This window comes from Cinclus cinclus, chromosome 5, assembly GCF_963662255.1.
Source record: "Cinclus cinclus chromosome 5, bCinCin1.1, whole genome shotgun sequence".
NCBI classification, from domain to species: domain Eukaryota; kingdom Metazoa; phylum Chordata; class Aves; order Passeriformes; family Cinclidae; genus Cinclus; species Cinclus cinclus.
In genome coordinates this window covers 5,852,313-5,865,422 of record NC_085050.1, presented here as the reverse complement: position 1 = coordinate 5,865,422, position 13,110 = coordinate 5,852,313, and the positions used below count along the sequence as shown (strand labels likewise).

Sequence of the window (13,110 nt, the reverse complement as noted above, 5' to 3'; positions counted from 1 at the left end):
CAATGCTATAACCCAGTCCAAAATATTGTCATCCACATTAACTTCCGATCTTGGACGCCCACAGTTTGGTCAGTGGTGAGAGGATTTCCCTTTTCCAAGTACCAGAGAGATAATTCCACTGGCAGGAATTAAAAAGGCATAAATAAACAGAAAAAAAGTTACCAGCTACCATCTCCCCTAGTTTTGGGTATGTGGGATTGCAGCAAGACTTTCAACTGGATCATCAATGTAAAATCCCTAATAAAGGAGGGAGAACAAATGGCAAACTGAGCAACAAACACGTAAATAGAAAGTGGTTTCATCAGTTTATTGCTTTCTGCTGCCATTTCATGGAGTGTCGAGTCTGCACAGACTACCATGGAGAACAAGGTTTTATCACAAGCCATAAAACAGGTAGGAAATCTAATCCTACAGCCACACAATTTGCAAATTTGACAGTAAATACAGCATCTCCAAGAAGCTATTGGCATTTACATTAATCAACTGATTATTCTTAAGTTGCTGAACAAAAAGTGGTGAGGGACCAGGTGCTCAGAAACACAGATTTCTGGTGTATTAAAGACATCCTCCCAACACACATATTCTGAAATCTTCCAAAATTTCATTAATACTAAATGAAATTAAAAGTATTCTGCTTCCAGTTTAAATACCAGGAGAAAATAGTTATTGCATTTTAATATATTAACACTAGGACTATTTGCATAAAATTCTTCACACATGAAATAGTTTTAAATTAAATAATATAATATACTTACCAAAAAAAAACCCACAAAAAAAAAAAACAGACTAGAACTTTATTGCTAGTATAAAAAATTTACTCTTTTCATGAAGGAGGAGGCTGGATTAATATAATATTATTGCTATGAACACAGTGCCAGAAACAAGAATTCCTGATTTTAAAATTTGTTCAGTCCCCACAATTGACTCTAAAGGATGTGTAGACATATGGGACTTAGGAAAGATGAGGTTCACAATTTTCTTCAGTTATGCTTTATGGTCTGATGTCCTTTCATTGCTTCTTAGGGCAACAGTCTGCTGCTCCTGCATTCTAACATGATCAGTCATTAGATCTCTTCTTTGTTTTTTTGGTTTTTTTTTTGCAATAAAAACCCAACACATAATCATCATAATCCTGCATTTCCACATGAGGATTTTTAAAATTTGGAACTACAACTTCATTCATATCTTTTTCCACAATAAAGAAAAGTGGGAACATTCACCATGTGAAGAGTCCATGACTATGAACAATGTTTCTAGGCCAACTTTTGATTGATTTGCTGACAAACTTTCACTTCCAAAGGAAGTTTTTTCACAAACTGTAGATTGAGTTAACACCAGTCCTCAGTGCAGTCATACCTGATACTCTACTAATAACAGAAATATTAACATAAAACCTTGCTTACAGATCTTGACAGCCCACTGCCTTTGCAGTGCACTGATTTCCATCCCCAAGAACATACATCTATAGCTTTCTTTTCTCTTTTTGCTCTTTTTAAATTTGCTGTTTTCAGTAGTTATTTGCCTTGTTACTAGATGATGCTACTTTCTTAAAGTGATTTTCTTCTTAACTTATACACTCACCCAATTACTGACTCAGGGGAAAAACAACAACTCTACCTCTACAATTAAACAGTCAATACTGGACTTCACAAGGGTTTATCAGCATTGCAAACTATTAAGGAGATGATAACTATAAATAATAACTTAAGGAACATAAAATTAACCAGTGGAAACTGTAGCCTATTCATAGATTTTAGCATTGCTGATACAAACTCTGTTTTATAGAGCCAGCAATTCTAAAGTCACTCAAAAATATTTTTAAAAGGGGCAGATTTTGTATTAATGCCACTTCTTTAATTTGGGTAGCTGAACTTTGCTGCAAATCATCTGGTTTGAAACATTTAGGCAGGTCTTCAGGAATGGAAATAACAAATGACCTGGTTTGGGTTAAAGCCTCCTCCCGGCTAAGTCCTCTTCTAGAGTGACCAATTGTACTTCACAAAGCAGGATTCTAATCCAAAATATTAATACAACAATGTTTTTAATATCAATCATGAACATCAAAGTACTTACTACTCAGTTGCTGCTACAACAATTCTTTTTCCTTCAACGCCACTCCTACGTTTGTCCTTCACCCTCCAAAAAATGTGTTAGGGAAAGAATATAAATATTTGAGGAGTAAATGCAATGCTCAGGTTCAAGACATTAAAGACTTGAGAAGCATATGCCTTTCTTTTCATGGCATGCATGAAAAGGAGTCAAGATACCAAGAACTGGATCAACTGTGACAGCAGATCAGGGGAAAGTAACTCCTGTGCACTGTTAGACAATTCAGGCCAGCCATGTGCATTCCATATACATTTGAAAACAAAAACCCTGCCTTTATTCAGAAAACTTCATACATTAAGTATTTTAAAGGGACATCTTTCAACTCTGAGTCATATTTACACAGCTATTCACAGAAATGTGCAAAGTAAAAACTGACAGGGAAGTCAATTTAGAAGTCCAACAACTTGAACACAGCATTAAAATATGCAGCAGGGCTTCCACATCCATTTCATGTACACTTTAAAACTAAAGAGAGGGAAAGGGTTGATCCAGCTGAATCTCTGGAAATGTAACAAATCCTATCCATGCTGCAAGTCGGTCACTAGCTGTCTTTGCTGCAGAATTCACAGTGTATCCCTCCAGTGAGGTCTTTGACAACTTTTTCTTTGATCAGTTTTTGCAGGAATTTTGTTTCACTTGTCACATTGTGCATAGTTTGTTCTTTCATGGCAGCCATGCAGAGGTTGTTGTAATAGTGCAAAGGTGTGCTGGGCTGATCCAGGTCATATCCAAATCCTGCTAAGCTCACTTCATCACATAAGTGTGTGGCCAGAACAACTGCTGTGACCCCAATTGTAGGTACATTCTAAAAAGGGAAAAAAGTGAAATTTGCTCAGTTCAAACATGTTGTCCTCTACCAGGTTTATAAAAACTTTACACAATTCAATAACTTTGCCTACTCCCTCTCCTCATTTAAAACTGAAATCAATTAAAACTACAACCAGAAATCAATTCAATGATCAAGTAAAACTTAAAACTCCAGGGCAAAGTACTGATACCAATTTAAGTATTTAGCTTTTGCCTGTCAACACTAATTTTTTTTGTTATGTGAAGGCAAGATGCACTGTGTAGTTAAACTGCAAGTGAACCTTCACTTTGAAGAGTCAAACAACTCCTGACACACAGTTAAATTTGACATTTCTTGATGTACATTTATTGAAGTCCTGAGCAACAACAGGCTCTCTAACAGTATTCTTCACAATACAACCTTTGTTCACTGAAAAACCCATGAAGAAGGCAAATTTACTACAGTATCATTAAGATCTTCAGCTTGGTATATTATGTAATTTTGATAAATAAATGTGAGAAGGTTCTTCAGATATTTGTGCAATAATCTTAGGTGCTTTCACACAAAATGTAAAAAGATGGTGGTTGGTCAGTACTTTTTGTAGTTCAAGACAACTAGTGGCACCCAAGTTCTCAAACATACAAATTAAAGTAACAAAAATGCACTGTATGATTCAACCAGAGAATTCATCACTTTACCACTGCTGGAGCAAAGGAGATGGAGGGAGGAAATGCCCATCAGCTGCTACTGAGCATTCTCTGGCACACACAGCAATTCCAGCAGCTGGAAGGCTGCTTTACACTGACCTGGTTTCCAGGCTCTCTGCTTTCCCTGCAGCCAGAGACACATCTGGCTACAGCTGATGTTTAGCTTAACAGAGCTGTTCTTAACAGGCTTAACAGACATCAAATGCATGTTTTTAAGCACTGAAATGAGTTTATGTCTCATTGCATCTGAATGCCATTTCATATCAGCATACACAGGCAAAATAGCTCACCCAAAAAGGTGAGCTGAAATCTTATTTTGATTTTGCACAAAAAAATAAGCGTCCTTTGAGAGCCCATTTCCCTATTACCTGAGAGCAGCTCTGAAACTGCACAGAGAAAGTAAAAAGCCCAAAACTTTTTTCGGTTTCATATTTTATTTACTTTGTATTTTACTGTATCCTTTTAGTGCAAGGAAACTTCTTACCTTATCCCAACCCCAGAATTTTGATCGCGGCTCAGGGAACTGCAAAATGTCCAAAGCTGTCTCTTTGATAATGACTGGATTCAGAATCCGAAACTGCTTCGATGTGAAAGGAATTTTCTCAGCAACCTCCTTCCAAAAGAAGAGTCGCACCCAGAGAGGCTAACAGAAACAAAAAAATACAGTTCAGAGGGAAACTCTGAGATAAAACAGTATACTAAGTTACAGAAGTCATCAGTGACCCTGAAAAATTTAGGAAATAGTTTATAGTTAAGGTGGTTCAGAAATATCAGTGAACAGATCAAATGACTGATACAAAAGAGGAAAAACCTTCAAAACACCTGGAATTGCAGAGAGGACAGCAGAGGGAATAGTTGTTTATTCTAAATATTTGACTGCATTTAGTGTTTATCAGTCAACATATTCATCAGCACCCATGGGTTCCTTGGGCTGCCCCAGCACAGCTGAGCAGGTAAGAGTATTTAAAGAAATGGGGAAGGGAACCACAGTTTCCCACAAACATTAACCAGGTATTCTGAAGCAAGCACTGGATTTAAAACAATTGTGCTTGAGCTCTGAAGGGCTGTTGTTTGACAGCATCCACCTAGTGATAAATGCAACCCTTCAGAAGAGGATTTACACAGGACTCACAAACCCAGATTCTGATCTCATGCCACTGCAGTCAGTTAGATGCCTGCTAATGGAAGAAAAAAATACTACACCACACTGATTCTACAAGTCTTTCCATGAAATGGACAACATTAAGCAAATGATGAAACTGATACAGCTCCAACATAGACTGGTATTTTTTTAAACAGGCTTTATGGAACAACAGCTTGAATTGATCAAATACATGGTTTTCCCAGCCATGCTCTAGATCAGTTCACTTCAGTGCCAGTGCCTGTCCAGACCTGAGCCAACTGACAGCTGAGTATTTGAAAGAAGTAGGGTTGCAGTTCCCAGAATCAAAGAGCCCCTGCAGTTAGACAGGGCCCCTGGAGACCACATGATCCAACTCCTCTGGCTCAAGCAGATACCTCAAGCCAGATGTTCAGCACCTTGCCTAGATGACTGTGAGAAAGATGACCATGAATATTCAACTTGACAAGCTTCCTCATGTCCTATCACTGGGAACTTGAGCTCCAAAAAGAGCCTGGCTCCATCTTCTTTGCACCCTCCCCTCAGACATTTATGTACATGAATAAGATCCCCCCCCAAGCCTTCTCTTCTCCAGGCTGAAGACTCCCAGCTCAATCAGTCTTTCCATGGTAGAGATGCTCCAGTCCCTTAAGCATCTTCCTGGTTCTTCTGTGTAGTACTAGACTGTCATGGTCAAGATTAAACAGACCTTCTCATACTGTAAAAATCACAGAATTAAGAAGGGAATTTGGAGTACCTAAACTAGCACAGATCAAACTGTTAACTTGACAGGCCTTCTTCTAAATCTCTCTCAGTAACTTTTACTTGCTGAAATTATCTGCCTGCAGATTGAAAGAGGTGGAACCCAACAATTCACATTAATTTGGAAACATCAAACCCTTCCATCACCTCGTTAGTAATCTTAGCATTTCTTTAAATGTTTAGTGGAAAATAAGCAACCTCACAATTTAGGAACCTCAGACAAATGTTCAATTGCTTGTTAACTCCATGTATGTCCATTGTAGCAGTACACACTAGCAGCAAAAAAAAAAAAAAAAAAAAAAAAAAAAAAAAAAAAAAAAAAAAAAAAAAAAGAAATGGACTGGCATTCAGAAATCTCATTTCTATTTTGGGCTCTGCAGACTTTTCAAGTCACTTAAACCAAATGTGAAATGAATTCCACTTCAGTAAACACTCAGTATGTCACATAGCCTGGTGCAAACCACCAATATCTCCACAAAGAAGTGTTACTGTCAGCATGGGGCTTTAACACAAATGCTGGTCCCACTGTAACTAGGAGACTGAGCTAAAAAAAACCCCACAAGGTTACATAAAAGATCCTCAGCATGATAAACCAGGAAATAACAGATCAATCAGATTTTTTAAGCATTAGAAAACAAAACAAACAGAAATACAGCTACGAGAGAATGTCACATTACATACCAAAGTTTCATTTTTTACCATGGCTTGAAGCCAGTTTAAATCAACTCTTTTAAACAGAACAGCCACAAACAAGCTTGCAGGAGGATACTCGTGTTCAGAGAGAGGAGCTCCTTCAGGGTAAGTCATCCGTATTGTTGTTTTGTTACCAACATGATCTGTGTAGCCTTGAACTGGTGCATCATTTAACCTGGGGAGAAAGAAAGCCACAGTAGAGAAGTATTAAATAAACAGGTTACAATCTCATTAAAATATCAGACACTAAGCAAAAACGTGTTATTTGGCCCAAGATTTTTAACAGAACAGACTGCAGCGTTTTCTCACAACCCCCATGTTCTTGCCTCATGCACTCCTCCAGCCATTATCTTTGGGAGGAAGCCAATTCTATTTCTAGAGTAAATGGCACAAGTGCAGAACTTGGGGGAGAAAAACTTTAAAGTGACTTAAGACAGCATTGCAGAATTTAACATCCATTGCTTTGTGTCAACTTAGAGAGGCTTAGAAGTGGAAGAGGAAGAAAACACTCAGAAAGTTGCCTGTGTTATCCTTTTCATATACATATGTATAAATTTATATATACACACATACTCATGATTATTCCACACAAAAAAAAAATCATTAAACTTATCCCTCCAATGCAATGTAATGCATCCTGTGGGTTTGTATCATTTCCAGCTCACCAAAAACTTCAGATGCTGGCACACTGCTGACAAGAATGGCATCATCTCCCTCCACGAGTTCTGCAGAACAGCTCAAGACCTGCAAACTTTTCAGTGTCAACAGAAAAATCACCTTCATCCTGCCAGCCCTAATTTCAGAGAACAGCTAATACAAGTTCTCTGTCCCTCCACAGGCTAACAAGGTTTGTTTACCTTTGAATAAGGGCCACTGATTCTATGAAATATTCCCTTAATAAGATGAGAAAGCCTCAGTTTACAAAACAAGTTGGGAAAATGCTTGTACGAATTTTATTTGTGACTTTACACGATTCAAAACAAGAAGGAGGTTAAATCCGTAATGTTCAGAAGGCACAAATATAGAGCATGTAATTCTGATGTCAAAAATTGTGGCAATCACAGAAAGCAGTTACTGACCTCATAAAGATAAGGGAAGATAAGTGTGCTATAAAGTGTGTGAGCAAACTGTGTACTGAGACACCAATTAACTTTTATTGTGTTTGAAATAGCTGTTATAAAAAAATCTTTCAAATAAACATCCAAACAAGCCATGGGGAAAACAGCAGAGGTGAGTCCTTAAGTACTGAAGATTTGAAAGCTTTAAAATGTGAAAGGATAAACCCAGTACTGGTTACTTGCCTATGATGTCACTAGTTTCTATCTAGTTTCTGCCCATGTGAGTTTTGTACCTGAAGTCCACAAATAATTACACTGAATTAATTTCCTGTAAACAGGACCATTTATTTTGCTCATAAGACTTCAAATTCCACCAAGTCACAAGTAAATTTCTCAAAAGCACTTTCAGAAATAGTTTTTTTAAGTTGCATCAGCGTTGGAGATATTTTCCCCTTAAAAAACAATGCTGGCTCATAAAGTAATGATGAAGTAGTTGGAGTCCTTACATGGAAAACACATACCTTATAACAATATCAAACTGATTCAGTAAGTACCCCAGCTCTGATCCGTGAAGAATTCCACCACTGCCAACAACAACACAACGCTTACAGCTCTTTGACTTCAAATCTTCTGGTAAATCATGCTCAGGTAAGAGTTCAAGGAGATCTTTTAGTTTATCAAACAACTTGTGAAATCCAAATGGAGGTTCATATTTAAATAAAGCTTCATCTTCATTGATGTTTTTCCTTACAAAGGGAGATATGTCCATGCTGTATTTCTCTGCAAACAACTTCCCCATCCCCTTCTTTGCATGGGAAGGTCGGCACTGCTCCTGCAGCACAGCACGGGCAAATTCCTGTGCCTTCTGAAACAAAACACACGGGATTTCAGCCAGGAAAGCCAGCTGCAGGAATGCACAAAGCCCTCAGAATGTGGCCCACCAGCTGACCACCAGTTTAGCAAACACAGGGGTTATAAAGAAAGCTTCAGTGTGGAAGTACAACAATTTTAAAGCATTGGCTCAAATGTAGATATGAGCCAGCGCACAGTGAAACCTGCAGAGGAATTCCTCCCCACTCAATTCTTTAAATCAAGATATGAGCTTTTCTGAAGAAAATATTAGGCCAGTAGAAGTGCTAAGTGAAAATGAGCTGTTTGTACTACCATTTGCAACACCAAATAAAATCTAGACATACTTCTACGTGTCCAAATGAGCAGCAAGTGGAATTCCACTCTGCTCAACTGCATGACCTGAGTTCTGCCCATGGTAGGATTCCACCAGAGACATATCCATTGGGTAGAAGTTCTGCAACAGCAGCTGGACTCACTTACTCAATCAGAATGAAGCAACACTTCTTCCATAAATATTCGTAAAGTGCTAATAACTAAAACATGACTTTAAAAGGAATGCCAAGTGGGGTGTTTTGGGCCTTCTCTCAAAGACTAGTCATCAAAATAAAAGACTGCAGTTCCATATTGCATTAAAAAAATAAAGTGACAGATAAAACTATACATTGATCCAACTCATAGTAAAAACAAGACACTATAAGTGTACATTTTTAGAAATCTGTAGTGGCAAGTTGGTATCTGATATAAAAAGAGAAACAGCAAAGGTATTACTTTTATCAGTTAAAATAAAATCCTGTTTGCATCATATCTTTCCCAACTCTGCTAATTTTTCCTCCACTGTAATTCAAAAAAACTCACGAGCAAACACAGAGGTCATAGACATGAGATTCAAATCTATAGCTAATTTAGCTCTCATCTACTATTAAGGAAAATAGTGTTTATCTGAGGCCACAATGAGGGAAGTTCTGCTGCTGGTTTTTTAGGGGTTTTTTTGTTGTTTTTTAAACCAAGATTGACCTACAGAACTTCCTCTACCACCATTACAAAGACTTCTGCATAAACACCACACTGAGCAAAGTATGGCTGAGCAACTTCATAATGTACTTTTTGAGATAGCAATAAACACAGTCCATTAAGTCTTCAGGTTTGCTTGGTTTAATGTGTTTGTTCTTCAGAGTCAAGAATGTTACTGAAAAAATAAGTAAGTCAAATGAGGAAAAAATGGGAGGCAAAGGGGCTTAGAAGGGGAAAGATATGCACTGATCTTTTTGTGATCAAAGTGGGGCAAGTGGGGGAGGATACACATGCAGTAACGTTGAGACTGTCTTAAGCCAGGGCTTCTACTGGAAGTTGCATTTTAGCATTTAGAGGTTCAAAGACAGAAATATAACAACCCTAAGACAGGTAAGTTCTGTTATAAAGTGCAAATAGGATAAGTAGCAAAGGCTTTAGTGGTGTCTATTACAACTCTTTAAGCAGAAGCTGCACACAAAACTGTAGCTAAAGTAAGTAGCTGCTACCTTGAATTAATAAATTAAATAATAGCTGCACCATCCATGACATTTGCCCTGTGATTCCAAAAACATCTGAGCAACTACAAGGCAAAACAGACTGGGAAAGTGGCTTAGGTGAAAGAAAAAACTGAAAGAATGAAAGCTCTTTGGTTTAATAAGTTAGATTTGGGTTGTTTTGGGATTTTTTTAAATGTTACTTTTCATTTGCATCAATCCTCTTGTCACCTGTGTCATCTGCACCGACACAATGGGATGATGACATGTCTATTACAAATATTATCAAGTAATCTTTTACCCCCAAAAGTAAAGTTTCTCTACCCCTATTCAGTTTCTCCATATGCTTCTGTTGTCACTTTACAAGAACAAAAAACACAATGTCTATGGCATGAAATAAAGCAAAATATACTTCTGCTCAGATAATTTCAGCATTCTAGTTCTTTGTTGTAGAGCCCTATAACTCTCGTATGGTCAATTAATAACTTTAATTTTTAAGCCAAGTGGAAAAAAAAGACAAAAAATACCAACCCTTACACGATCGAGGTCCACATATGGCATTTTTGTTCTGTCACATTCCTCAGGCCCAAAATGCAATTTGAGGATATAAAGGAAGCACCCTCCAACCACAAACAGTGGAAGAATTCTAAAAACAAACAGGACAGTGGGGGGTAGGAGAGAGAAACAAAAAAACCTTTTTTTTTCTGATGTTCAATCAACTACTAAACCAATATTTTAAAGCAAATTTAAGACAGTTGAACTTCATGTGAATACTTGCATTTGAATAAACAAAAAAAGCCCCTGTTGCTTTGTTCACTTCAAGTCTTGTGTAACTCTTCAAAGTTATCTGCAGGAAAACATGAACATCTAGATGCATGGAAAAGGAAAATGCCTGCATCATATACTTTAAATGCATCTCTGATGAGTCAAACATTTCTCCTCAGAAAATGAAACCAAGAGTGACTTTTTTTCTTCTTTAAAGGTCATATATTGGAAAACATATTTCCATGCAAGCTGAAAAAAAGGCTGCAACTTCAAATTACATGATTTTGGTTCAATGACCACCACCACTGAAACAAAGCTTCCAACTCACTGGCAGGTCAGAATGCAGAACTTAGACACTCAGGCTGAAAAGCCTTAGTTACTTAGACCCCCAAAACTTGTAGCAGAAAAAGTCCACCCAACTTTAAAATCAAAGAACACAGACTATTCATATTTTTGATCGACTAATTTCACATTCCTAAGGAATACCACTGTTGATATCCAAAAAGTCACTTAGGTCATTTCATGTTTAAACTCATCTGTAAAATACTTGCATCATTTTCTGGTTAAAGTTGAGGTTGCTGCTCAAGTATATAGTTTGAGCTTTCTTATCGATTTTCATTTTCTATTTCTTAGGACTGGACACTTGCTTAAATATCTTTTAAAAATGTACAAGTTATTAAGTGCCCAATGCTTCCTGAAACTCTTTCAGATTAAGTTAATACACATTTTCTTTTTTTTTTTTTAAAAAAAAAAGCTTGTACTATATGAATTAATAGATGCAATCCCAGCACTCAGTATGCAGTACAGGTTGCAAACAAGATGACCACTGGAAAAGCAGGACTGTTCTCACATCTCACTTAACTATATTACATTTTCAACTGATAGGTGATATAAGAGCTTCATTAGCATGTTAGGCTGCAATCCCTGGAGAACAGCCAACAGGCAGAAAGCAGGGGATTCACAGCTGACAAATGAGGCTGGTTTTCCTCCAGAGGTTTATTAAGTATCCCCAGATTCAGCTGGGGTTGCACCATTCAGGTTATATCCACCTGTGTAGGTAACAGTTTGGGTTTTTTAACTTTAAGACCTAAAAATTCATGTGGTACGACAGTAGTGAAAGTTTTAGGTATAAAATATGGTCCTGGATCTATGTGTGCACACACCCTTTAATTCTAATGTTATGTCTAGCTATAAACAATGCAGTAAGGTTTTTGATGCAGCATTCCAGAAATCTTCATAACAAAACAACTATATGAAAACACCTCCCCAGGATACCCACTCAACATCCACTGGCCTTCCATTCCTTCACTTATCAGGCTGTACAGAAGTCTCAGCATTGTTATTTATCTGCATACAAAAAAGATTGGAAATACCTGTGAGTGAAGCACTAGGATCTCATTTTGGCTTGGGAAAACAAGTACTACAACAAGTTAGCTTGGGCTCCACAAAGTGTTTTCAGTGTCCCACAGAAAGCTGTGTGCTTCACCTCCATTCACAGCCTGTGATAATCCCATGCCTTGATTTCTGCATCCATTTTGTAATTGCCCAGGTTGGGGGTTGTTCTACTGTTGTCCTCTCTGTAGCTCTGACAATGACACTTACTTGCGAGTACCTTTTAAAAACCAGCTTGGTCTTCTCATCTTTATGTGCAGCCACCTTACACCATTGCACAGGAGGTGAATGATTACTTTTCAGCTTCACAGAGTTATTGTCACTCAGCATTGCTGTAAAAAAGAAAGGGTTATCGTAACTTTTGCTGAATTTAAGAAAAGTTCACAGGACATCCAGGGAGTAACAACTTTGTTTCCCTGAGAAGACTGCAATTCTTAGTTATGGTGCCAGGAATACTGAATTGCTCCTGAGCTCCTTATGATCAAGAACTCAACTTATTTCAGCTGCATCACCAAAATATGACACTAAAAACGTTGTCAGGTCTTTGCATTCTTCATAAGCCTGAAATCTAATAACTGTCGATTACATCAGTTACTGTGAAACACTTCGGTTTGAGATGATCAAACAAGCTAAACAATATGCTTAGGGTATTCAGGATCCCTAAATCAAAATCAGATCCCTGTGCTATGCTTCCCACTAGGCTTCAAGGATGCTCTCAGCATGCAGAACATGTACAAGCCATCCTCAAAACAGGAGCCCACGTTTCAAATCATCTCCCCAAGCAAACATATCTCATCATCTACCAGTCTGAATCTACCACCAATCTCTTCAGCAGCCCCAACAACACAGACAGCAACTTCAACACCAGGCACCAGAGAGGGTATGGAGAGAATTTCTCCCCGGCACACTGCAGGACCAGGAGGCTATCAGTACCAGGGAAGCACAGCAGCAGCTCCATGCAAAGAACATGGGAGAACCCAGCAGGACAGCACAGAGCTCCCTCACAGATGGGCAGGGAACTGCTCATTAGCTGACAAGAAGCAATCTTGCTGCTCCCACAGTTTCTGTCAGCATGCTCTAATACTGATTTGGGGAAGTAAAATGCAGCTTGGCACATCATCATCTCCCAGGCTGTTGCCAGTAACCAAAGATGTAAGAATGGAAACCCCACAACGAGCCAACCCATATGAGCCTGCTGGTTTTCCCAGGGAAAAGGAACACAGGCAAGGGTTTTTCCTGTCCTACCCACCCGAAGCAGCACTCCCTTTGATCAGCCAGCCATGGAAAAGGTGCAGCCTGCCCCTCCACAAGGAAAAGAGGATTTCAGCCCTGCTCCTTCCTTTGATCTCAGTGCTTGACT

The 13,110-nt window shown here is 38.3% G+C and overlaps 1 protein-coding gene across 1 annotated transcript; it reads right to left on the bottom strand.

Moving 5' to 3' along the window:
* Positions 1 to 1,398: 1,398 nt before the first annotated feature.
* ST3GAL5 (ST3 beta-galactoside alpha-2,3-sialyltransferase 5) lies at positions 1,399 to 12,082 on the bottom strand. The gene is made up of 6 exons (XM_062493315.1): positions 11,971 to 12,082; positions 10,125 to 10,239; positions 7,758 to 8,101; positions 6,167 to 6,353; positions 4,088 to 4,246; positions 1,399 to 2,914 (listed from the first exon to the last, which is right to left on the bottom strand). The coding sequence occupies exons 1-6, from the start codon at positions 12,078 to 12,080 to the stop codon at positions 2,651 to 2,653; spliced, it is 1,179 nt and encodes a 392-aa protein (XP_062349299.1). The 5' UTR covers positions 12,081 to 12,082; the 3' UTR covers positions 1,399 to 2,650.
* Positions 12,083 to 13,110: the final 1,028 nt, after the last annotated feature.